Source organism: Alligator sinensis, unplaced genomic scaffold (assembly GCF_000455745.1).
Source record: "Alligator sinensis unplaced genomic scaffold, ASM45574v1 scaffold337_1, whole genome shotgun sequence".
In the NCBI taxonomy this organism is placed as follows: Eukaryota; Metazoa; Chordata; order Crocodylia; family Alligatoridae; genus Alligator; species Alligator sinensis.
Genome location: NW_005841927.1, coordinates 2,167,658 through 2,194,819, shown reverse-complemented (window position 1 = coordinate 2,194,819; position 27,162 = coordinate 2,167,658). Strand labels below are relative to the sequence as shown.

General features: G+C 43.7%; 2 protein-coding genes across 2 annotated transcripts in view; both read right to left on the bottom strand.

The window, feature by feature from the left end:
- The window catches only part of MYOM3 (myomesin 3), a 43,616-nt gene extending 42,428 nt beyond the window's left edge, over positions 1 to 1,188 (bottom strand). Inside the window, exon 1 of the mRNA XM_014517824.2 lies at positions 1,132 to 1,188. The gene's annotated coding sequence lies outside the window, so the exon portion shown is untranslated. The remainder of the gene's footprint in view (positions 1 to 1,131) is intronic.
- An 8,982-nt stretch (positions 1,189 to 10,170) lies between these two features.
- Positions 10,171 to 25,173, bottom strand: IL22RA1 (interleukin 22 receptor subunit alpha 1). Its single transcript, XM_006019386.2, has 7 exons — positions 24,736 to 25,173; positions 22,332 to 22,470; positions 19,207 to 19,388; positions 17,869 to 18,044; positions 17,308 to 17,446; positions 13,178 to 13,299; positions 10,171 to 12,266 (listed from the first exon to the last, which is right to left on the bottom strand). Exons 1-7 carry the CDS (start codon positions 24,776 to 24,778, stop codon positions 11,289 to 11,291), a joined length of 1,779 nt encoding a protein of 592 aa, XP_006019448.2. The 5' UTR covers positions 24,779 to 25,173; the 3' UTR covers positions 10,171 to 11,288.
- Between the last annotated feature and the right edge of the window lie 1,989 nt (positions 25,174 to 27,162).

Genomic DNA, 27,162 nt, shown 5'->3' with positions numbered 1-27,162 from the left:
CATCCATTTCCTCCCCTTTGCTGCCAAAAAAACTAAGCTATTGCTACAGCTCCTCCTCCAAGGATGAGCAGTGAGCTGATTTTAGGCACTGACTAGATACTTGGGGGATTAAACAAATACAATTTAAAAAGTGTATCTATCCTTATCTCATTCCACCCTACAGCCTTTCCAGAGACCCAGCTCATAAACCCTAAATATTACTGATTTTCTGGCTTCTAAGTGCCTTGGTACATTTTTGAAAATAAGATTTAAGCTCTTTGGAAAATTTTACCTTTTTGAAAACTATTCATGCCTTTGAACTTGTCATTGTCTCATTTCAATTGAAGATTTTTTCCCTAACTTTAGATTGTGTTTTAATTTTATTCCATTTCTAATCCTAAAATGTATTTTGTTGAAAGAATGATGTTACTACTATAATTATATTGTTTAATCTAGTCTTTAAACATTACTATATGTAGTAAGCTTAAAATAGCTCAGTTGAAAACTTATTGTAGTAAATGCAAAAATATCCCAACATGCAGAGTGAGCTTTAGAATTATCATAGCAATAACCCATTGATAGAGCCCAGCTTTACAGCACAAGCACAAGCAGAAGAAAATCAAACAAATCAGATTTAAAAATAATACCCCCATGCCCTTATAAAATACTGTTTCCTGTACAATATCTTCTAAACTATTTAGTAGTTTTGGGAGTGATTCTAAACTATATTCGTTTTCAGGTGAAGATGACTATCAGGCATCAGATTTGTGTTTCCAAATTCTATACCTAAATATCCACCTTCCTTTTTCTACAGTTTGTTTTTCATGTGATAGCTTTGAACTAGCTTTCAATGCTCTGTAATCTAAAACTGTTTTAGAGAAACAGAGCTCTGGTCCATTAAGACAATATCAGTTATTATTACTGCTATTTCTTTCCAGTCCAAATGTAGATATTGCTAAATAGATCAATTAAAAATGAATGCAGGGGGAAAGATTTCACAAAGAAAAAGCTGAAAGTATTATCAGTTCTTTCAAGATACAGAAAAGAAGTATGAGTTATCTGTGAGATACAATTCAAGTAAAACAATAGCTGCTTGTGCTGATGCTACTCTAAAAGCTTTAGAAAATCTTGTATATAAGACAGTCTACTTACTGACAAGCTAGACCAGCTCAGAGAAGTCTTCAGTGAGGGTGCCTGTCCTCAAGAAAGATAAAGGACAAAGGCACGTTTCCTTTTCTCTGTTGATGACATTAAAAATGACTGTCCCCAGAAGAATGTGCCCCATGGTTAAGTGCCCACCCCGGAGCCTTAAATATAGCACTGTACCATGTCACTGCAATGACAATGGGGAAAACCATGCATGGGTTACAATATTCAAGCCGTTTATTGCTGTGGCAGCTAATCAGAGAATCTTTTTTAGGTCCACAAATTAATACTGTGGCCAAAACAATCTGAAAAGGACAGGTGCTTCCAGATCTTGGTCATCAGGCTGTAGTGTTATCTAGTGCTCCTTTAGGGCAGTATTTCACAAAGCCTCCAGAAATGAAATGTAAATGTTTTAATCTCCCCTTGGGATTTCCCTTGTGTTATTTGCAGTTGCTAAATTACAAGAGTGAAACTCACTTTGACATCTCTTTAGTGAATGCCAGTGTCCAGCCTGTTGGTGTCAGTGGATAATTAGATCAGGAGCTGACAGCAGCTCTGTGCTTTGATTGGCTTAAAGCTGTCTCCACCTGTGGGATACATTACATAGTTCATTAGTCTGATTCTGAGATAAAGTGATACTTTTACCATTATAGGAAAACTGAAGTCTGACCCACTCGACCAGTCGATCTGTTTGCTTGCCTGTCCAGTATAAGAGCGATGTATATAGCAGGCTCTCTAACAGAAAGTTGATTTTCCTTTTACTTAAAATACTGTTGTCAGTGCCAGCAGTCTGGATAAGTTCTTGCCAGCATTGTGATGGGTTCCTGATGCATTCTGCTGTCTCTGACCCTGGGACAGAAAAGGGGGTGCATATCTGGGAGTGGATAGTATAAGGGCAACTTAACTAAGGTGGCATTCTGTACCCCTTTGGTAATCTAGGTGGCAATTCTTAGTTGTCTAGGTGACCTCTTTAGCACTTCTGTACAGGTGGGATTTTTATTTCCCTAGCAGTACAAAGACATGTATGGGCGTGCATAAACTGAGCATGTGTAGGAGGTAACCATTGACTGGGTACATACATGGCTATGTATGCACAAATAGACATGTACTTGTGTCTAAGAGCTGAAAATGTAGATGGCCGAGAACCATGACTAACTATTAGACTGAAGAGGAGGAGAGACCTCCTATACTGTAGTACTAATAGCTGAACATGTAGGGTGCTTGCCTGGAAAGCTGGAGATATAAGTAAGTAATGCCTGACTTCAGTGTGGTGGGTATAGAAGTTCTGGGAAATCAGAGACACAGACACACACTCCATTTGGGCATGGGGGGACTACAATTTGGGTCTCTGGCTTCCCAGGTAAGTGCCCTAACCACTCAACTGTTGGGCTAAAATACTAGTGTGTCCCCCTCCCCTATTTTGCTTCCAGGAATTGCACTTAGGTACACACATAGGTAATTGTCCATGCATGCAAGCTTACATGTCCAAGAAAGAGAATCCCTGCCCAGGTGTTCCTCTGCTGAATCCAGTTGTCATGATATTGAGGGGATGTATGTAGTATGCACTGCTCCAAGCTGCCAGAATGAATGTTGGCGCTCTTGAGAAAACAGAGATCTGTGCAAACTATTCTTGTCTCTCTTGGAAATCACTCTCTCATTTTGCCAATATACAAATGAACATGCCCAGTTCAAATGTTCAGGTCCCAGAAAAACTGGAAGCACCTCTCAGCATCAGGCTGAAGATACTACGCAAGCTTTCTGAATAGAGTTCTTCCACTCTTCTCATCTGAGCTGCCCTGAAGCAACTCTTTTTTTTCTTCTGGTTCCTCCTGAGTAACCACTGAAAGTAATGACCTTTGGTGCACACAAAGCAGAATTAAGATACAGACTATTTCATCAGAGTTCCCAGGCTTACAGAGATGCCAAGGCATAACATTTCTCTCAGTGCTCCTTCCTTTCAAAATGTATAGCTTTCCATCTGTGGTTTTAAAGAAGCTACCCCAAGATGCTACTTAAATAAACCTGAGTGGAACATTTCTCCATATAAATTATTTTCAAATATGAGAGACAAGGCTTGTTTCTTTCACTGGACCAACCATATAGTTGGGAAAGATGTGAGACAAGCATTTGGGTACAAGGTGCCCTTCCTTAGGTCTGGGATGGAAGCAGATACAGCCTAAACTAAATACCAGGTAAAACAATGACTTGTTTAACTGTTATGTGTTGTAGCTGTGATGGTTCAGGGAATAGATAAGATACTATAGCCACGATGGTCCAAGGAACATGTGAGAAGCTAAACAGAAGGAGTTGATTTTCCTGGTATTTAGTTTGGGCTATATCTGTTTCTTGCCCAGATCTGAGGAAGGGCTAACATCTCTCCCAATTCTATAGCTGGTTCAATAAAAGACAGTACCAAACCAACCTGCTTTTTGCATATTCCTTGGACCACCCTGGCTATAACACCCTAACCATGTTTTCAAATGTAACATCTCTAAGTGATAAATCAAAGAGCGACCATACAAGAGAAACTCAATCCCCATCATACATGCATTTCAGTCTGCTTCACTGACAGTCCACTGTAAGCTATATCCAGGATGGCTGGCACTGGGAGTGGCTGGCTATGTGACAGCTTCCTACATTTAGCTGAGCAAACAAAGAATGTAATACTTTCAGATAGAGTTACTCTGAACACCTGCCACTGTGATATCACCAAGACAAGGGGGACTGCAATATTCATATGTCACCAGCAGGACATCCAGCTAAGAATAAGTGAAGTCTTTTTTCCAAGGAAGCTACAATTATTTTATTGTCTAGTTCAAAACTCTCTTATCTGTAAAGGCCAAGGTAAATGTGAAACAATCTCCAGTTTGTTAGCTAGAGCTTGCTTATATTAAAAGACCTTTGAAACTATGTTGAAACTACTCTGTTTGTCTGGGGCTGTCATTGCAGAGAAGGGAATGAACAGACCTAGGTAATTGGAGCTTTACTCAGATATTTTTCCATGGCAGATTTTGTAACAACCAAAGCTATTAATCTATCTAGAAGAGAAAAAAGAAGAAATATGGGAAAGCCATTTTGTAAATGGAGACAGGGAGTGAGAAGAGGATTTTACAATACAACTTTAGGAAGACTAAATAGGTCAAAGAGCCCTTCCAGCCCCTCCTAAAGGGTAGCATTTCAGAAGAACACTTCCCTTAAATTAATAAGGTGAGTCAGCAGACAAGCATGTTGGCGCCTACTTAGCGTGTCAGAGCCTAAAAGATGTTCTTTGTCATAATGTACCGAGTAAGCTGTAAGCAGAGCAGGGGCCTGGTGTAAAACAGTCCTCTTTGTACGATCTGATGCAAAGATCCTTTCTGTTGACCTCAATGGACTGTAGCTCAGACTCCTAATCATTACCATTTAATTGGTCCGTATTCTGCCAGGATGGATAACAGAGGGGAAAAAGGATGGATATGGAGCTGGATGCTAGCTTGAACTGAAGGCCCTGCCCTCCCCCAGGTTTCCTGTGTAACCTTGGCCCAGTCACGTAGAACTATATCCTTGAAGGCATTTAGTAGGTCTCTGATGATGCGGAGATCACAGTCCCTCGTAGGCTCCTCTCTGCATCTTTCGGCAGCAAAATCCATCCTAAGAATCTGTCCCTAAAGTTTCTCTGTGCCTCAGTTCATCACCTGTAAAACAAGGATAGTAGGACTACCCTACCTGCCAAGGGCTTTGCAAGGCTTAGTCCATCATAGACTGTGAGGTGGTCAGCTATTATAGCAGCAGGAGACATGGAAGTACCCAAGATAGATAGCAGAGGGATGTGAAAAGGCTATACATGCTGCATTTCTCAACAGCATCTTCTGAATACTCTCACAGAGGCCTCCTCCTCTCTCATTGTGCTGACCCTGCGCCTGGCATTTTGTTTCACAACACCGGCCAGAATGACGACATTGGCATTTGATTGTTCCCTGAGTATCTCTGGTCAGAAAGCTCCTGACACATGATACCTAGCCTTCAGGCAACGCTGAAAACAGGAGCCAACATCACCGGTTTGAAATGCAGACTCTGCTGGTGGGGAACATTGCCTCTTGGATCTTGGCCTTTCCATGGAAACATCACATTCACATGCCGCAAGGCTGGGGTTGCCAAGACGTGGGGTCCACCAACCAGCTCCAGCTGTGTTGTTATGGAAACAACATTCTACGTGAGCTCCAGGATATTGAGTGGCATTAGCAAAGGCAGCACAACGGAGACGTCTTCTGCAGGCTGATAGCCAGGCTGTGCTCATGATTGTTCCCTTCACTCCCTTCCTGCCATCGCTCTGGTGCTCACGTCCATCATTTATTTGCACCTTTGCTGCATAGTGGGATAGTGTCATGATGACAATCTAGCTAGCTTAGGTACTGACCTGTGATAACTGATGCGCCTCTTAATTGAGTAGCTGCTAAGGGCATTGGCCTGGCCCCTGAGCCCATCATCTGCTCTTGACATTCTTGCTCCAAGTGCCGCCAGGTTTTCAGCATGTCACTGTTGCTATTAGTTGTTCAGTAGAGCTTTTGGGTGGAGGAGTGGAGTAGAGAAGGGCTTTGCTAGTGTATGCTTGTCCCCATTCTGCTTCCTGTTCCCGCTGTGAATGACCACTATCCACTCTCTTCTGAGCCCCTCTTCTAGATTAAATCTGGTTTTGACTTTTCTCTTCAGAGCTACTCTCACACAGTATGGGCAACATAGTAACACCCTCTTAGGGTGATGCTATACTTTCAAGTGGAATGACTTTTTCTGAGTCAAATCCTACTGATTTTACTCCAGTAAAACTTCCTTTGAGTTTAGAAAAGACTTGGGCCTGAGTGGGGGCAGGAGCTCAGGATATGACCCAAGTGACATCTGGTCTCGATCTTGACCAGAGCTGCTGTTCAGGGCATCCTAAGAAGTGCAACTTCCATTCAATCTCAGATTTCACTGCATCTGAGCCCATTGCCCCCCTTCCTCCCTTTTTCAAATGTCCTTGTTGCCATCATAAACACTGGTAATCCCCAGGGTTAGCATCAAATTGCAAAATCCCACTGAGTTAAGTGGAATTTCACTTTTGATCTCAGTTCCCTCTGGGCTGAGAAAACAGAAACATGCACCCATGACACAAACTGTCCTTTTCCCCCTGGTTGAACCTTTCATCTACTGTGATAATTCAGTGAGCAAGCCCCCTGGGACCCAAAGAAAGGATTTGCTTATTTCTATAAAAATGATCACATTTCTTCATTAAACTGATCAGCATCGGGATTCAAATGACTTTCCCCCAGACTTCTTAAAACACAAGTCAAGTTCCCTTGTCTCCCACTTGAAAAATAATTATTCTCTGTTTTGAAAAAGGGTCTTCTTTGTGTCCTACAGGGCAAGTGCAATTTCCCATTTAGTTTGCTCTGGCAAGGAGCAAATCCTAGGCTTCTGCAGGCCTTAGGTACTGAATACCTGAGGTTTACTTCCTTCACTGCAGTTTAAATGAGAAATGCTGCTGGATTGAGGCCCTTGAAAGCTGATATTGTTATCTATAGAACAGGTACAAGGGCACAAGTTTCCCATTCACTGCTCTGCCCCATGACTCTTGTGATGAAATGGCTCCTTCCTAGCCTGTCTCATGGGAAAGAAGGAAGAGGGATGTCATATATTACAGCCAGTTCCCTTCCTGGCTGTTCTTCCCTATCCTGCTGTTGGGATCTGCTGAGCTTCCCCCACTGACATGGAGGATAGCGGGGAGGACTGATTTTATTCAGTCTTCACTCAGGCAAAAGTCTGTTTGGGTAAGAATTTGACATGAGCAAAAACTATGTGAAAGCTGAGCAGTTGCTCAGGATTACGCTAGCCACTGTGCTGAACTATTACCCAGGGTAAAGAGGGGTAAAGATGGAAGGCTTTACAGCTCTGAAAGCACAGTCGGGGGTATGTGATTTCCCGGTATTGCCCATGTCAGAAGCTATAGTTTCACTTACAGTCTGAATGAACCACAGCTTAAAAGCAAACTGAACAATTGCTTGCTGGGAACAGCTTATCACTGTAGGATCAGTCTTCTAAGGGCAGAGTGAGTAAATATCTGATTCTTTTAAAAATATAGCACCTCAGCTAGTCATGTGCCATACTGCAGTATGATTCACTGCAGTTTGACAGAATAATCAGAGATAGGTCCAGAACACCTTCAACACGCCAGCCAAGATAAGAAAACTTCTTTTTTCTCCCATTCCTTTACATTTTCTCTCCCATTGCTCTTTTTTATTCAGCCCTGGAAAGCTATGGACCACGTGCTTTGTATAGAAAGAACAATCTGAATTAACTCTGTCCCAGAACTACATTTGGCAGGGCTTTATTCATTCTGTTTCCAAATGATGGGGCTTCTCGTTCTCCTTCTTTCTCAGTCAGCAAGTATTTGATGGACTGAAGTCGGAGCTGTTAGAAAGAGGGATTTAGCTTAAGGAGCAGGTTCCAAGAAGAGGTTCAAATTCTGAAAAGTAGCTTGGAAAGAGATGTAATGAATCTGATGGCTCCCTACATGTATAGATCACTGCATGCCTGTATTCTTTCTGGCAGCACTTTGTGCCTCCTACTCCTACCAAGAGTAGCGATAATTTGCACATATGGCTGTAGAGAGGATATCTCAGGGTCAGAAAATAAAGACTACACCTCCTGAATGTGAAGCCACCCCTTATTAATATCTTCATTGACTCCTTTATGGAAAGCCTGAGAAGGAGTCTCTCAGCAAGAGGTCGAGGAGCCATTATAGGATTACCCAGCTTTTGCCCTGCCTTCCCATTGCTGGTTTCAGGTTTCTTGATGTGATGGTTGTGCCTGATGTTTGTTCACCACTAGCCATCATTAGAATCATGCAAGGTTGCAGTTGTATCTGAATGGCTTCCCAGTCCTTCAGAGTGACAAACACTTCTCCTTTAATTGCTACAGAATTAATGATTTCCTACCACTTACGGTGGAAGGAAAATCTGTCACTTAAAGCAGCTAATGAAAGGATCAGATAACAGTATTTAATATGAAGGCCTTTCCCAAAGCTTTGATTGACACCCTCGCATTTTATGTGAAAGATACCACCTCATCTGTCCACGCTGCATTGTAGCATGGGAATAGCTGTCTAGCCACACCCTACCTTAAAAGCAGTTTCACTTGTTCTCCATTCCAGCACAACAAAACCTCACTTAAAAGGCCCTCATACTTGTCTTGCACATTTTCCCTATAGGTTTAAATATGTTGCAGAATGTACAGTTTCACTTGGAGAATTTTACCTTTAACCTCTTCAGGAAGAAGAGGTAACATCTGACATGAAGCTGTGCTAGGACACTGTAAAGTACTAAGAAATCAGTTCAGATCAATAATCCTTTATACATGCACCATCTACATGGAGAGACCCCAACACATTGAGTGAACAACAGGCCCATTCCAAAGACCTTACTTACACTTAGGCAGAACATTTAGACCTTGTGGGAGCTTAGCATGAAGAAGGAAGGTATAAAATCTGAACTGAGATATCAGCATCTCTTCAGAGAAGCCTACCAAGTTTTGGGTCTCTCTCTCTCAACACTGAAAAGACTAAAGTGCTCTATCAGGCTTCTCTGGGCCATGAATGTGTCCTTCCCTCCCCAAATTACCATTGAGGGAAAGAACCTGGAGGTAAGTCGAGCACTTCTCTACCTCAGTAGTCACCTCCCTCAGAGAGTGAACATTGATGAGGAGATCCAGCACAGGTTCCTGTGCAAGTGCCTTCTTTAGGAAATTGCTTTGGAATTCTTTATTCATCCTGATCTCCAGAAAGACACCAAGATCCAGGTCTGCAATGTAGTCATCATCCCCACTCCACAGATGTGAAATATGGGTGACCTACAGTTGTCATCTCAAGAGCCTGGAGAGGTTCCACCAACAACGCCTCTGGAAAAACCTCCACATCAAATGGGAAGATCACTGCACAAATGCCAGCATCCTTGCTAAAGCCAGCGTTACCAGCATTGGGTTGGTGATCCTCAAGCACCATCTTTGCTAGACCAGACATTAAGTGACGATACCTGATTCTGAGCTCCCAAAACAAGTGCTCCAGTCCCAGCTTACTAATGGCCTGAGATCTCATGGTGGCCAGAGGAAATACTACAAGGACACATTAAAGGTATACATCAAAAAAAGGATGCCAGCATCAAGAGTTGGGAGGAGCTGGCTACCGACTGACCCCAGCAGGGACGAGAGCATGAAAGAAAGAAAAAAAGAGGAATCCCTGCCTGCAGCCTACGTCTCCCCTGCAGAAAAACCTGCAACTTCTGTAGATGGATCTGTGGCTCAAAGATTGGGCTCTTAAATCACCTCAGGACCCATCAAGGAGCTGTGGCAGCGATCATCCTCAAATCAAGGGATTGCCACCAACAACATACCAGGAGCTGCCTATGCATTGCAGGGACTTGGACAGCCAGCATATTCTGCCCATCAGTTGAGAGGGTTAGGGTGGTGACGAGGACCTTTTTGGCTATAGAAAGCAGAGAAAATCCCTCAAGTTTTACAAGAGGTGACAAAGGATCTTTTATCCTTGACACAAAGCAGGTAGATGTGCCCCCTGGCAAATACACACACAGGGATTCACTGCATAGCATTTGATGTATTTACCTGAAGTGGGCCAGGGCTTGTATTGTCCTTGGCTGTTTTAAGGATTATGGAAGCCCTGGGCACTGTGTTAATTAATCATGTGGCAGATATCACAGCGATTGTGCCTGAGCATGTGGCTTTTGACTCATCTGTGTGCTTGTCCTGTGGTTCCCTCTTCATTTTGCACCCTTCAGTGTCTGTGCTCACCCTGCTGAAGGGTCTAGTGGCCCTTTTAAACTGGGGTTACCAGGGTCTTGGCTCCATGGGCCTATGGCTTAACATACACTTATGTTAACTCTGCCTAGGTGTTTCCAGTTTGAGTCTTATAGCACGAAACCCTTCCCATTTGTGGTTTAGAACTGTAACTATTGCACACACCAGGTGATAACGCAGCAATCATATAAAATGAAGATAAGACGACCTTGGCTTATTATGAAAATTAGTAATCTTAATTTACTTGATAAAAGGAACAACATAAAAAAGTTTATATTGTACAAGAGAGACACAAGTGCAGTGCAGTATTATTCTAAGCTCCAGTTCTTAATGCTACTGATTATTAGCTCCTCACTTCATTTCCCAGGCCAGTGAGAAGTGCAAGGAAACACAACAAGAAAAATCTGCTGAAAGAAGAAAGGATCCTGGCTGGAGATAAGGGGTTGGATTGTACACAGACTAATTAGAGTATCCTCTTGCAAATGTTTACCTACAAGTATTGATAGAAACAGTTGCAACAAACCAGCAGTACAGCAGTAGCAGCCATCCGTGTGATGCCGCCTTTCTTTAGTTAGTCTTCACTGGTCAGTCCTCATTTAAGGCACAAACATTGAACTTGGAGAATACACACCAGATAATTAAGTCACTTCTACAAGTTCAGGAGGGAGGACGATGTGCTAGGTATTAAACTGATGTTACGCTGACCCTAGCCAAGTGTACCTTGGACTAGCCACTGTTCTTATGTGAGGTTGCACAAGATGCTCTGGTAAGCCCCCCTTGGATAGTAGCCATCTGCACGCTCTAAAACTATTATGTCCCTTATCAGTATCTGAGAAATGATGGAGCATGAGAGCCCATCTGAACAAGGCTTGTTTTGAGCCTTGCACTCCTTTACAACTGAATCTCCCCAAGGTTTGGGCATATGTAGATCTGGGGCTTGGTGCTGAAAGACAGGACTCAACTCTGTAAAGTGGATTCTGCTCCAAACTCTCCTCATATTTTGAGACTGCTGAGTCTCGGGTTGGAGTTTCAGCCCTGTTGCGGGTTTTAAAGTGGGCTGAATTTGAATCTGGAAATGTCTAAAAAATATAGAGGTATTATTAAAGTGCAAACACAATGGAGAGTTCCTGGAAGCAATGACATTAAAGAAACCTATGCCTATAATAGCATAATCATGAGCATGCTGTGGAAACTTGGTGACAGATTCAAACCCATGTAGACATGCTGACCAGTGCCTTACTCCACACTTATATTTATTTCAGTGGTACTATGTGCAGAAAAAGACACTACTATTGCAAATCAGGTTGGCAGAATCTAGCTCTTAGATATCATTCATCACTTTGCTAGCACACCAGTGTGTTTTCATCCAATGCACGCTCCCACTGTAACTTTAAATCCAAGTCTCTGAAGAACATAGCGAGGGACATGTCACTGTCCTGGGCTGAGCCAGAGGCCTGAGTTGCAGTGCTGCTCAGGTCTGTGCAGGCTGACTCTTTTGCTGTTCTTAGCACATATGTTGTTTGCAAGTCTGGGGGCGGCAGTTTGTCTTCTGAATGTGACAATGAATCTAATCGCATCTTGTGCAGTGCGCTGTCTTCTCCAGGGAGATCATCACAGGTACCAACTGAAAGGTGACAGGGTGAGGATAAAGGCAACAGAGTTCCAGTTTCTGGGACAAAGTTTGTGTCCAGTGTCATGGAGGACAGTAATGGCAGCAGTTCCACAGTCTGCTGTCTGTAAGCTCCTCCTCCTTCCAGCAAAGACAAAGGTAGCTGAGGCACATACAGCTCAGCTTCGTCCTTGTTCACCTGGAATTGAAGCTGCTGGGCTTGCCCTGTGCTTCCCAACAAGAAGGCTGGTCCCCTTATATCATTGCTCTCCCATAATGGTTTCTCCACCAGCGCTGGGCTCTGCTCCCTGTAGGTTTCTTTAGACGATGTCCTGCTTGGAGTCTGGATTATAAATTTGTCACAGACAAACCTCTCAGGGGAAACATCCTTCATTGTCTGGTTTGTGTCTTCAAGGCAGACCCCATAGGTCGGGGCCAGAGGTTTGTTCTTTGTTTTACATGGTAAGCTGTCCTCGGTTACTCTCTTGGAAGGAAAATCCCCGGCCCAGTCAGGCAGCTGAGCAATGGGCTGGGATGCTGACATTTTGGCTTGCTGTTGATAGGCAGTTTCTGGTGAACCAAATGAATGTGGCTGCTCCAGACACAGGCTAATGCTTGGTAATGACACATCTGAGGTGAGCAAAGCAGGTTTGCATGAAACATGCTCCACTGTGAGCGTGAGAGGCTGGAAAGGTGGAATCCCTTTGAAATCCTGTAGCAAGACAAATATTAAATCAGTTACATTGAGCCTGTGAATTTTCAGGGGTTGCTTTATATTAGAGCAAAATCCCTTTGAAAAAATGTTAATAGGACCTTGTGATCTGCTTTGCTGGATCTGATCCATGGACCCAGGAGCTCTGGGATCCTACCTCTCACAATGACGCTTCACTAGAAGGCAAGCATCCTGCCTCACAATGCAGAACAACTGCACAATCCTGGATGTAGGAGAAAATTCTTTCCTTTCCTGTGCAGTGATTTGCTTCAACCCCAGAACATGGAAATAGATTGCCCTGCAGGACTACCAATGCAGGACTACTAACTTACCATGCAGGACTACCAATACTGCTCTGGGCTAGGGCTAGAGAAGTGGGCAAAAGATTCCGAAAGTGACTAGTGGCCAGTGATTTGGGGTGCCTTCATTTTGAGCTCCACAACTTGCTATATCATTAATGGTGCCCAATTTTCAGAAAGTAGTGAGCACCTATTTTTCCTAAAATCAAGTCTCTTTAAATTCTGGCCAGTCAGGCACCCAGAGTCACTAGGGGCTTTTGAAAATTCTGGTTATAAAGACAAATGAAAACGGAAACCCTGATTTTTGACATCTACTGGCAGCTTACCTCAAACCCTGCCTTCTTCTCAGAAAAATAAACCTCCTTCCTTAGTTTTGTAGCCTAACTCAGATTCTTCAGACCTGCTAACATCTGTGTTACCCTAGCAGTCTGCATTTCTCCATGACACAAAGAGAAGTCTTTTCTGTGTAGGCTCACCAGACTGCCTTGCCATGGGAGACTAACAAATGCCTCATATAGTTACTTCTGCTATACAGTTATCTTCCTCAATTGGTGATGTCATTATTCTATTAAGCATTTTAGGGATTTACTGCCATGACTTAAGGACACTTACCAAAGACTTTGGCTGTGCAGTGTGTTGTTTCACATACATATATATCACATAACATGTTGCAGCAAACAGCAAACCAGCAGCGAATATAAGTGATCCAAAACAGTAGAGCAGCCAGGTATTATCTGGTCAGTGGGGGGAAAAAAGTCCACAACATTTAATTCCAGAGAGAGAGACTGGAAATAATTTATTGGCAATCTAGTCCAATATAATTCTTAAATTTAGAACTCTTAAGACTTAATTGTGCCATTAAGCACTAGACTCCCTATTATTGCTAATTATGACCAAAACTTCCTGTTCGTTTCTCATGAACTGCCGAGAATAACTGATCGCTCTCTTTTTTAAAACTCAATTGCAACGTCTCCTCTAGACTGAACATGCCCATCACTCCACAGCCACCTCTTATTGCCCCAAGTGAAAGTACATTTTAAAAACAAAACCATGAATCATTCACTAGCGGGTAATTTGGAATACAGTTCAGAGAATAACAGCCATAATTTGGTTGCTCATGTTCATGTGCCCCTGATAAGCTGCAATCAAGGAAGTGAAACTCTTTGTAGCTCATTCACCAGTCAAAAATCTTAAAAATACAGTCCAGAAAATTTTTGAGATGCTGATGAGAAACAAGGAGCTAAAAATGTCCTTTGGTAATGGAGCAAACAGACATACAGGTATATAAATCAGACCAACTAATAAACAACTCTGGCAGAGAATTAGAACGTTAACTAATGCTCCCTACCAATTATTACTTAGTATGAAAACATTACTTAAATAAGAGGTCCTGTGAACACCACATCTGTCCACCCATTACAATCACCTCCACTCACTCCTATTTATGGGTGATCACATGGATGATCTTTCCTTGGAGTGTCTCCAAGTCTACTCCAGTAATGACTTACATACGAGAGTAACAGCAGGGAAATATTTCATTTATTTTAGCTTCTTTCATGGCCAGTTTGACAGGCGGAAGGGAAATGAGGAGATAGGTCAGCACCATGGACCCATTTACTTCTCTTTGGGCCAATTGCTAGTGCTATACAGGCCTGCAGTGTTCCTCTGATCGCAGCTGTAGAATCACTGGCCAATAGGATCAGGGTCATGATCACGATCAACGCCTTTTCCTTATATGTCACCTTGTGCAACCTTTGCCCAGGTGAATAGCAATCAGTATTAAGGTACCAGACCCACAGGTATGTGGCCCTGAAAGACTCACAGAGCTAGATTCTAAGCTGGGAAAGTCAATATAGTTCCAGTGGCTGTAGTGGAACTATACCAGTTTACACCAGCAGAAAATCTTGCCCATAATGTGTACTTGATATCCCAATGGAACCTGTAATTCAGAGGCGCAGATTTAGTAGCCTAACCTGGCAGTGTTCTAGCCTCAAACACTTGGGATTTGCTCCTTTTCTGTACGTGCTCGATATATATTGTCCCGTTATATCCAGTGTCTGGTTCCAAGTGGAAAACTTCAAATTCTTTGTTGTCTTCCGTCTTTGTCCACTGCTTAAAGAAAGGAAAGAAAGATTTGTACTTTAGAGAGGCTAAATTATAAAACTACCTTGATTCGACTTGCAAAATTCAACATGCATCTCATAACTTTACAAATGCAATCCTTACCAGACTCATTTACCAATAACTCCTAAGTTTAGAACCACCTGGTATTTTATTTCATGATTATACTGTTCACTTTTTGCATTTCACTTTCTGGAGGCAATGAAACCAGATCACAGTTTCACATTTTGGCTCTCATGTGGAAGCCCAGAAGTTGGGTTTGGGTTGCTGACACTTGAAAGGAATAATGACAGATCTGATCTCTCCTTTGAAAATTATTTTGTTTATCAGAAACCCCATTCACCATGCATTGATTTTGATGTCTTATTCATGCCAGGTTTTACCAAAGCCAAAAGTTAGTGGTCACGATTTACCTCTTGTCGAGTGCTTTGGCTGAAAATTGTCATATGGTACTCAACAGTGCTATAGATGTCCTCAACAGTTAGCTGCTGGTCATCTTTGTCCTTGAGTGGTGTGTAGGGAGGCTGAATGAGAAACTTTATGGATCGAACATTAGGAATATACTTCACCTCTGGTGCCCCAATATTAGCTAGAAATGATAAAGCAGGAAAAGTAATTTAATGAGATTGAAGGTGATGAGTTACTGGCACATCTATGTGGTGAATATCGCTGAAAATTGTCATATGGTACTCAACAGTGCTATAGATGTCCTCAACAGTTAGCTGCTGGTCATCTTTGTCCTTGAGTGGTGTGTAGGGAGGCTGAATGAGAAACTTTATGGATCGAACATTAGGAATATACTTCACCTCTGGTGCCCCAATATTAGCTAGAAATGATAAAGCAGGAAAAGTAATTTAATGAGATTGAAGGTGATGAGTTACTGGCACATCTATGTGGTGAATATCACTATTTTTGGCTAAAATGTTGTACCATCTAGATATGCCAGATGGACTTGAGACCCCCGTATGGCTTTCACACTTTGGCCTGTATTGCTAACTCCTCAACCAGTCCACAAAGGAGCTTGACTGCATTTTATGCTTATGGTTAATGAAGTGCAGGTGTTACACCCAGCAGTTACGGTAAGGTTTAATTCAGCCCATGACCATATAATTTGAAAGCAGCCTGCATTAGCTCTTTGATACCACAAGCCTTAAAAAGTCAAGTGAATGGCCTTGATATATAGTATAAATTCAGCTGTGTTGTGCTTCGGTGAAAAGAATATTTTAATAATTAAGGCTATCATGTGGCTCTTTTGTAGTGTGTTTGTGGAAGGCTCTCAGTCTTCTTCCCAAGCATTGTGTTCAAATGCCTCCATGAACCAGACATAGTCATCATTCTCCCGATGTTACGAAAAGGAGAATTGAAGTACAGAGACACTGAGGCACTTGCCCAAGGTTAAACTGCACATCAGTGACAGAGATGCACTCTGGGGTTTGGCACTTGAAGCGTGCAGCATAAGCCTGGCTGCTGATCCTAACCACCAAGAGCTCTGTTATCTCACAGCCTCCAGGGACAGATCACTGGCTGCTTGTAGGCTCCCCATCCAGCCCATCTTTGTTGTCCCTTGTATTTCCTCTCTCCCAGCTGTTCCCAAACTTTCTAGGTATGCAACCCCAATCCTAGGTTTACAACCACACCTTGTGGTACAAGCCTGATTTTTCCAGTAGCATTTCAGGACCCATTTGGGACTGTGATCTCTAGTTTAGGAACCACTGCTCTATTCCTTCAAAGCAGGCCACAAATGTCTTTTATCCAGCATCACTTTGGCTACAAACTTCAGGGTAGGCCTTAGCACCTTCTCATACTCCCAGCCCCCTCCTCCCCCCCACCTCCAGCAGCACAGTCCCTTTCAGAGTTGAAAAGCTGGCAACCTTGTTCCTGTAGACAAATCTGGGCTTGCAACACTGGTCACTGCAAATGGCAGCAGGACGGAGCCTGCAAGTGTCAATGGATTCCACAGAGCCACTTACTATCCTGTTTGGGTGTAAATCTCTGGGAGCAGACCCAGTCCGAGGAGTAGCCGTTCGGTGCCATGGCCTGCACTCTGGCGTAGTACTGCTCAGTGTAGTTTTCCGTCTCATGCGAGAGGTTACAAAAGGGCTGTGAGATGTTCTGGCACTCGGTTTTGTTGAGCCATTCTTTCTCCCCATATCTTAGAGAAGACAAAGTGAATGCTTTCAATCTGCCATATGAAATCAATCCTATATAGTCCCTAAATATTTAAGAACTGAATTTTATAAGCATGAGTGCACTCTGCCTCACAGTGTGCATGTGAAGTGTCATTTCCACCTCTGCCATTATACAGATGGAGAAACCGAGGCACAGAAAGGAAATGACTCACCCCAAAGTCAGTAGCCAATCCAGGACCCAGATGACATAGATTCCAGACTCAAAGTGGTTTTGAACCATCTATGAATGAATCGGTATGCATACTTGGGGCATAATTTCTGGGTCTTTTAAAAGTCCTTTTTTCAGATTCTGATGAGAGTGGAAAGTCAATATAGTTCCAGTGGCTGTAGTGGAACTATACCAGTTTACACCAGCAGAAAATCTTGCCCATAATGTGTACTTGATATCCCAATGGAACCTGTAATTCAGAGGCGCAGATTTAGTAGCCTAACCTGGCAGTGTTCTAGCCTCAAACACTTGGGATTTGCTCCTTTTCTGTACGTGCTCGATATATATTGTCCCGTTATATCCAGTGTCTGGTTCCAAGTGGAAAACTTCAAATTCTTTGTTGTCTTCCGTCTTTGTCCACTGCTTAAAGAAAGGAAAGAAAGATTTGTACTTTAGAGAGGCTAAATTATAAAACTACCTTGATTCGACTTGCAAAATTCAACATGCATCTCATAACTTTACAAATGCAATCCTTACCAGACTCATTTACCAATAACTCCTAAGTTTAGAACCACCTGGTATTTTATTTCATGATTATACTGTTCACTTTTTGCATTTCACTTTCTGGAGGCAATGAAACCAGATCACAGTTTCACATTTTGGCTCTCATGTGGAAGCCCAGAAGTTGGGTTTGGGTTGCTGACACTTGAAAGGAATAATGACAGATCTGATCTCTCCTTTGAAAATTATTTTGTTTATCAGAAACCCCATTCACCATGCATTGATTTTGATGTCTTATTCATGCCAGGTTTTACCAAAGCCAAAAGTTAGTGGTCACGATTTACCTCTTGTCGAGTGCTTTGGCTGAAAATTGTCATATGGTACTCAACAGTGCTATAGATGTCCTCAACAGTTAGCTGCTGGTCATCTTTGTCCTTGAGTGGTGTGTAGGGAGGCTGAATGAGAAACTTTATGGATCGAACATTAGGAATATACTTCACCTCTGGTGCCCCAATATTAGCTGGAAACGATAAAGCAGGAAAAGTAATTTAATGAGATTGAAGGTGATGAGTTACTGGCACATCTATTTGGTGAGTATCACTATTTTTGGCTAAAATGTTGTACCATCTAAATATCCCAGATGGACTTGAGATCTCAGTGTGGCTTTCACACTTTGGCCCGTGTAGTTAACTCTTAAACCAGCCTTGCCTGTGGCTCTGTCCCACAAAGGAGGTTGACTGCATTTTATGTTTCTGGTTAATGAAGTGCAGCAGTTACACCCAGCAGTTACAGTCAGGGTGAATTCAGCCCATGACCATATAATTTGAAAGCAGCCTCCATTAGCTCTTTGATACCACAAGCCTTCAAAAGTCAAGTGAATGGCCTTGAGATATAGTATAAATTCATCTGTGTTGTGCTTCAGTGAAAGGAATATTTTAATAATTAAGGCTATCATGTGGCTCTTTTGTAGTGTGTTTGTGGAAGGCTCTCAGTCTTCTTCCCAAGCATTGTGTTCAAATGCCTCCATGAACCAGACATAGTCATCATTCTCCCGATGTTACGAAAAGGAGAATTGAAGTACAGAGACACTGAGGCACTTGCCCAAGGTTAAACTGCACATCAGTGACAGAGATGCACTCTGGGGTTTGGCACTTGAAGCGTGCAGCATAAGCCTGGCTGCTGATCCTAACCACCAAGAGCTCTGTTATCTCACAGCCTCCAGGGACAGATCACTGGCTGCTTGTAGGCTCCCCATCCAGCCCATCTTTGTTGTCCCTTGTATTTCCTCTCTCCCAGCTGTTCCCAAACTTTCTAGGTATGCAACCCCAATCCTAGGTTTACAACCACACCTTGTGGTACAAGCCTGATTTTTCCAGTAGCATTTCAGGACCCATTTGGGACTGTGATCTCTAGTTTAGGAACCACTGCTCTATTCCTTCAAAGCAGGCCACAAATGTCTTTTATCCAGCATCACTTTGGCTACAAACTTCAGGGTAGGCCTTAGCACCTTCTCATACTCCCAGCCCCCTCCTCCCCCCCACCTCCAGCAGCACAGTCCCTTTCAGAGTTGAAAAGCTGGCAACCTTGTTCCTGTAGACAAATCTGGGCTTGCAACACTGGTCACTGCAAATGGCAGCAGGACGGAGCCTGCAAGTGTCAATGGATTCCACAGAGCCACTTACTATCCTGTTTGGGTGTAAATCTCTGGGAGCAGACCCAGTCCGAGGAGTAGCCGTTCGGTGCCATGGCCTGCACTCTGGCGTAGTACTGCTCAGTGTAGTTTTCCGTCTCATGCGAGAGGTTACAAAAGGGCTGTGAGATGTTCTGGCACTCGGTTTTGTTGAGCCATTCTTTCTCCCCATATCTTAGAGAAGACAAAGTGAATGCTTTCAATCTGCCATATGAAATCAATCCTATATAGTCCCTAAATATTTAAGAACTGAATTTTATAAGCATGAGTGCACTCTGCCTCACAGTGTGCATGTGAAGTGTCATTTCCACCTCTGCCATTATACAGATGGAGAAACCGAGGCACAGAAAGGAAATGACTCACCCCAAAGTCAGTAGCCAATCCAGGACCCAGATGACATAGATTCCAGACTCAAAGTGGTTTTGAACCATCTATGAATGAATCGGTATGCATACTTGGGGCATAATTTCTGGGTCTTTTAAAAGTCCTTTTTTCAGATTCTGATGAGAGCCAGTCACTTTTCTTACATCTTCTACTGACAGTCGTACCTTTTGCATTTACAAACCATCAGTAACATGGAGGCAGTGGTAAATATAGGTAGTTCACAAACTCCACTGGGGCAAAGGTATTGAACTAGGCAGCATTTTTCAAACTGAATCCTTCCTTCACCAAAAACTGCAGTTGCATTACACTGAAACTCTTTGCTATTGGTGCTGGCTTGGGCCAAGAGTTTAAAAAAAAGGAAAATAAGTTTTTGCAGCAAGTAAAGTGCTTTTTAAAAACAGGTTGCTTCCACATTTTTAAATGAAACAATTTGGCATTTCATTCACCATATTTCCAGATTAATTTTAGTTAAATTTAATGTTAAAATAAAGGGCTAAAAATGCCCAAAAAAGATTCTTTCATCTGCACCAAAACAACATTTTCTTGGTTTTCACTTCAGTGAGACAAACCAGAAAAAAAAGTTTCAGACTGATCTGCAAATAAATGTCTTTCTTTGATCTGTCTGCGTTTCCAAAACAAAACAAGACAGAAAACCCTTATTGTTCCCTTAGCCATACAATAACCTTAAGCACTGTACAGGTCTCACTGGATGTTTGCAACCTGCCCAGGACACAGCTGGACCCCAAATATATGCCCACAAGCACAGGCAGCTGGTTTGCTAGGTTCTGGTACTCCACGAATCAATTCAGACTCAGGCTTTTTGAATGTCTGTCCCTAGTTTTTAGATCCCTCATCGCTCCAGCTGCCTTTGCGCTTGGGATGGCAGACCTGAGATGTACCCCAAAGTAAAGCAGCTGTAGTTCTCAGAACCCAGGGGTTGCTGTTTTTCTGCATATGGGCCAGTGACGTTAGCAAAGGAGCACTGTGGGGTTCTCATCCCAGAATATGGGCAGGTGGGAGATTCTTTCGGAGTGCTTAAAGCAAAGGATGACAAGGTTATTTGGGTGAATCTGATATCTTTTATTAGACCAACTAAATGGTTGGAGAACAATTTTTAAGCAAGTTTTCGGGTTCAAAAACCCTTCATCAGGCTAAGGAAGTTTCAGCAGTTGAGGTGTGCTCTTCCTGGATGGAATTAAAAGGAAAGGATGGGTCTAGCTAGCAGGAACCAACACCCTCCTGGGGCCTCTCCATAATCCCACCAGGCCCAGATCCTAAGATTGTCATTTGTTCAAGGCAGACTTATCTTACTTCTCAGTTCCCTCCAAACAAAGGGCAGCCGTACCTTTCCCTCCTCCTCCTGATCCAAGGGCAGCTGTTCCAGCTCCCTGCTGCTTTTGCATTGATTGTTATAATTAAAGAACAGCTGGGTACTAAAAACTTAATAAGCTGCCCCTTGCTTCTCATGCCTGATTAGAAAATCTGGATGAGTCCTGCCTGCAGAAGGTGTTGCCTGCTGTTACAAGCCTGCAGTAGAGGGTAGCCTGGGAGCCAGGACTTGTGTGCCCTGTTTCTAATTTTGCCCCAAATTGTCATGTTGAAATGTTCTGTTGCCATTTGTGCAAAATGCAGAGAAGCCACTTGAGTCCTGTGAATCCTTGGGACTCTCACAGTTTGTGGGAAGCAACAGATGACCTTTGAAGGAGTCTTCTTGTCAAAGAATCACTTCACCTGGCATTTTTTGCTTGCTCTGTTAGGCCAAGGGAGTGTCCCTTGCTGGGCTGGAGAAGGCACGGCATATCCAGTTATGGTGGGGGGGCAGAAACACGAGCTCTTCTCTGGGAGCAGAAAGCAGGCTTGCAGGAAAACTGACAATAATGCGAAGTCCCTGTGTGTGCGGCTGGTGTAGAACTATTTGCCGTGTTTCAAATCTGGCTCTCAAACATCCCTCCTGAGTGCACTGTTAAACTCTTCTGGGGTTTGACGGGAAGAAGTTATGTGCCCATTAGAATTGGCTGAAAAAGGAGTACACAATTTCATGAAGCCAAGTTTCTGGATATTGCTGAAATCATGCTTTTGCCCAGGTTTTCCAACTGTTTCCCCTCCTGAACAGTGTTTTACTTGTTACAGCCCATTCCTCATCTCTGTAGCTCAAATCACTTGTTAAAGGCAGGTCACTAGCATTATTTGCATTTTACCAACAAGGTAACTGAGATAGAGAGAGAGAAGGGACACAGGTGAGTGGCAGAACAGGGACTGGGACTGCATGCCCAGGCTGCTAGCTTCCAGCCCATTCCCCATTGTCAGCTGGGCCATACTTTTGTCTCCAGAGCAGCTTAGTGACTTTTCTTAACATATGGCAGGGGTAGGCAAAATGTTGCCGGGGGGGGCCAGATGTGGCCCGCAGGGCCCCTAAAAAATCTAGAAAATTAATATTTATCTGCCCTGGGCTGCCTGTCATGCGACCCTCAATGGCTTGCCAAAACTGAGTAAGCGGCCCTCCGCCCAAAATAATTGCCCGCCCCTGACAAAAGGTCACCTTTCAGCTGAGATGAACTCCAAGACCCTGTTCTTTTGCTTAGGTTCTGTTCCAAACAGCCATTTTGGTGGCAGTAAAGCAAGCAGCAATTAGCAGCCAAGCCCGCTTTTCTAGCTCAGGCCTTTTTTCTCAGGAAGCATTGGTCTTACAACCTGTTCAAACAAGTCACCAAGGAAGACACAAACCCTACGTACTGTTTGTACTGGACATTGTACACTGTGCCTGGAGGTATCTCGCCTTCAGTTTCCCACTTCAGGATGTTCTCGAAGTTTGTAGAAAAAAAGTCTGCATGTTTGAGAAGCAGAAGTGGTGATCTCTCTGCAGTCAGACAGCCTGGGGGAACAAAGGAGCTATTACTAAAATGCAGAATCCAGGTCACAACCCAGGGGTTTCCAGCTTTGACACGGGTTTCAAAGGCTGTCCCAGGCATGGATGCAGTATGTATCAGTGGGTCAAAGAGTGAAAACTAGATTTTCTTGCTTACACTAACTGGAGGTGAGCTGAGCATCAGGGGTTTGGCTCTGGGTTGGCATTAGGCCAGGGTAGAGGCCAATGAACTTCTCTTGCTGAGAGGAGCATGGATTGTCCATAATGCTGAATACAGGATGATTATATAGAGAGTGTTACTCAGAGGAATCACTGAACAGCCTGAAAAATGGACTCTGGCCTGGGAGTGTCTGCATAAAAGCAGATAATTCTCTGCCCATGTGTATTCTGGTGACTTCCCTGGGCTCAGAGATTTCTCCAGCCTAGGCTTTGCAGCCATGGAAGTCAGTTATCCCTTGTGAACGTGCTCAAAAAAGTTGTATCTGCCTCTGCGCATCAACTGGGAAGAACGCTGGCACGAGCCTCTAGGCTTTGAACAGCGCTTTGAGACAAATATTTCCATGCCTTTTGGCTCCTGTCTTGTGGTTACCCTCATGCAAACGTACAATGCACCTCTAGGTGCGGTGGCCTGTGTTTTCAAAAGTAGTTGGTGATTTTAGGTCCCAAAACCTGGGACATTTTAGAGAGGCCTAATTTTCAGAGGGCACGTATTCAGCACATGCTGAAAATCAGGCTTCTTTAAAACCTTGAAAGTTAGGCACCCAAAAATCCCTACTCATTTTTTAAAACTTAGTCTTGTAGGTTTTATTTAATTGGTCTGTTATAGGCACCTCCTAAAAAAAAATGAGAGCATTTTGGATGGAGAAGTTTTCTTTGAAATCTGAAGCAGATCACTGTTTTTTGTTTTGCATTCCCAAACCATTTTAATTTCTTTCCCATCCAACTACGCAGAAGTAGCCAGAATATATTCCGAACCATTCCTACATTTGGGGGTTTGTTTTTAGAGTTAGAATAGAGCTGGAAGCCAGTCTTAGCTCTGCAAGGCAACATTTTCAAAAGCAGCCTGTAAGCCTAAGTGTCTCAGTTCTGGACACTCAGTGTGCCCCCAGTTTTCAGAACTGTTGATCACCCAGAGCCTCCTCCCACCCAGTTCAGCTGCACTGGGGACTTTCTGCATGTGTGAAAAAATTATGCCTTTAAATTGTCAGGCCATCAGAATTGGTGAGTGTTTTGGAACAATTTGGCCTAAATAAACCCCTGTATGGTTGTCAATTAGCGGCAAACCCATTTTACAGATGAGGAAACTGAGGGTCAGGGGAAGTTTTTGACTGGGCAAACATCACGGAGAGTTTGTGGCAGAGCCAGGACTAACACACAACTGTTCCTGCCTCCTATCTCATGCCTAACCCCCAGCTGCCTCTGTGTCAGTAGGGTTCTGCCAGCGTAAACACCACTGCATGTGTGAAGAGAATCCAGGCACAAGATCTGGATCCAGCTCTCAATCCTGATCGCCAGGTTATATGGGTTTGGGCACATTGCTGTCATATCACCAAGGGCATGAAAGGTGTGGTTCCATGGAAAGGAGGTGGCCTGCAAACAGAAATGTCTCTAAGATGGAGCCAAAGCAACAAGGAAACATACTCACAATGAGTGATAAGGAAGTGGAACTGGGCCTCAGACCAAGCAAATTCTGCCCTGACTGGCGCTGCCATTCAGCCCCATGCCAAGAGTGTCAGCAGGGTCTAGCACAATGATCCTGTCTAGGGCACTGCTGTATCACAAAGCTGCGGTAACATGGGTATTGGAGGAGCCCACGTGGGCAGGGTGCAGTCCCAAATGTTCCCCAGTCTGAAACACCCATGCGCCCCTATTGTTTTCTCTTGCCCCTTTCCCTGCATTTCCCTGCTTTCCTGGGCTCAGATCTAAAGCCTAATGAAGTCAGTTATTGCTGTCTTTCATTGATTTTGACAGGCTTGGGATCAAGCCCACGGGAGCTCCGAAAGGTAGGGATCAAGTCATCTGTTTATGAATCCGTACAGCACGGGACACTCCAGGGGCCCTGTGGAAATAACTAGCTAGCAAATAACCCTGTTTGCAAAGAGCGTAAAAAGCAGTCTGGAGAGGAGCTAACTATCTGTGTCTCATTCCAAGCGAGTCAAGTGACTGCCACCTGTTCTGTGAGACCCAGCCTTGCTAGGCTAATCCTGCTACAGCTGAACAATCAAGGTTAGTAAAGCCTCTGGTTGAAAAGAAGCAAAAGCCAGTACTTACCCAACAGGGAACATATGGTCCAAAAGATCAGCGCCTTCTTCATGAATAACTCTGTAAGCTGGAACGCAAGCTCGGGCAGTGGTTCCCCAGCCCAGGTGAAGCACTTCTGAAGGATGAAAACTCCTTGCTGCTTTGAGTTTGGTCTATGCTGGTTGCCCCGTAACAGGCTGCAAAACTACTGGCCTGTTTGCATTCACATTTGAGCTAGCTCACCATGTCAACGCTGCGTTTGTGCGCCTCTCTGTGCGTGTGCAGGTATGTGTGTGAGAGGAAGCAGTTGAGCTCCCGATGCCTTTCGCCCGCTGGGTACACACACCTCAGTGCAAAGGCGCAGGAACTGGCAGGCTAGTAGATTCTCAGGTTTCTGAACTAGAGCCAGCAGCCTGCTCCCTGGTAAGGAACTTCCTGCCTAGAAATCCTTGCTAGCCTTTCCCACTTCTGAACCTTGCTTTTCTGGTCTGGTGACTCTGCTCTCTCATACTTTAAAAGGTAAAACCTGTGTGTGCGCATGTGTGGAATTGTATAACCATTGCAAACAATGCTCCTTGTTCTTCGAGAAGCACCTTTGGGTGCTTCCTTAAACCGGAAGTCACCCACGCTCCCAGTTCACAAGCTCTGATGCTGTTATAGCCAATGTACATGCTGAGCCCTTCCCCATCCTGGTTGGAATCTGAACTACAACAGTGTGTCTTGACCTCTATATTAACGGTTAGTCTTTAAGGTGCTTCCCTGCCCTGCTTTTTACATCAGTGGTGCTCAACCTTTTGGTGCTGTAGGCCTGATGAGTAGCACAGTCTTTATCTAACCTAAAAGACTTTAACCCTGGGAAAGTTCACAGGCATAGTCTATGGTGTGGGAGCTCCCCCGTCACTGCACGTGAATTTTAAGGGGACCATTGCTCCTAGTCCTATCTCCTCCAGCCACAGAGAATAGTCTACATCCATCATCTTTATAACCATCCTTCAGGTATTAGAAGACCATTCTCAAATCCCACCTCAGTTTTCTCTTCTCCAGACTAAACAATCCTAGTTCTTTCAGCTTTTCCTAGTAAGTCGTATGTCTCAGACTTCTAATAATTTTGGTTGCTCTTTGCTGGACTCTTCCTAATTTGTCCACATCTTTCTTGAAGTGCAGGGCCCAAAACTGGACATAGAACTCTAGGTGAGGCCTCAGCAGTGATGAACAGAGTAGGAGAATCGCTTCCTTTGACTTGCAAGTGATATTCCTGTTCATACAACCCAGTATGCTCTTGGCTTTTTTGCAACAAGAGCACATTGTTGGCTCATATTCAGATTATAAACTACTGTGACCCTCAGATCTTTTATTTTTGCAGCACTGTAGCCTAGCCTGCTGTTCCCCAGTCCGTATTTGTGCTTGCAGTTGTTCCATCCTAAGTGCAGAACTTTGCCCTTGTCCTTATTAAATATTATTTAGTCGAGTTTGGACACTTTCTCCAGTCTGTCCAGGTCATTCTGAAGTCGAGCCCTACCCTCCAGTGTCTGGAATTCCACCCAACTTGATGTCATTTGCAAATTTGTTAAATGTGTGCTCAGGCTAATCCTCCAAACCATTAATGGCAATATTAATCAATATTGGGCCCAGGGCAGGCCCCTGGGGAATCCCAGTTGATACCTCCTTCCAACTGGACCTTAAGTCATTGTTGACTTCTAGTTCAGCATGATGATCCAACCAGTTGTGTATTCACCTTACAGTACTTCTATCTAGTCTGTATTTCCTTAGCTTCCCAATGATGAATTCATGCTGGCTGTTCCTGATCACCTTGTTCTCCTCCAGGTGCTTAGAAAAAGATTCTTTGAGATCCTGCCATATGATCTTTCCTGTTGTCAGGGTCCAACTGACTGGTCAGTAATTCCCCAGGTCCTCCTCCTTCCCTTTCTTAAAGATGAGCACTACACTTGCCCTGTTCTTATCATCTGTGGCCTCACATGACAACCATGAGTTTCCACGAATAAGATGCAAGCTGTGGCCCATGGCCAGGCAGTGCCTCTGCTGCACTGAAAATCTTCTGCATCTCTTTTATCTCACTGTGCCATCAGGTTCATTAAACAAGACCCATCTATTCATCAGCACAGCATGTCTTATCAGATAGGGCCTTTGTTAAGGTGTCCCCTGGCTGAAGCCTGCAAAATTGTTTCCATCTTTCTTCCCCTCAGAATTCCAGTTACCATCCTATGTTGACAGCCGCTTATCACTGGTCCTGACCCTTATTAGTACATGGATGAAGGTGATTGCACTAGTTCTCTGTAATTCTGTCATTATCTGAAAGGCTTTGAGAATACCACCTACTTTGCTTATTTCTACCCCCATTCCTGCCCTCTCACAATAGGTTTCTCTTCAGGTAGGCAAAGCCAGATCTGTTTAAAAGTATTTAGGTGTCTAACAGTGCAGAGATGTGAGTTGTGGAGT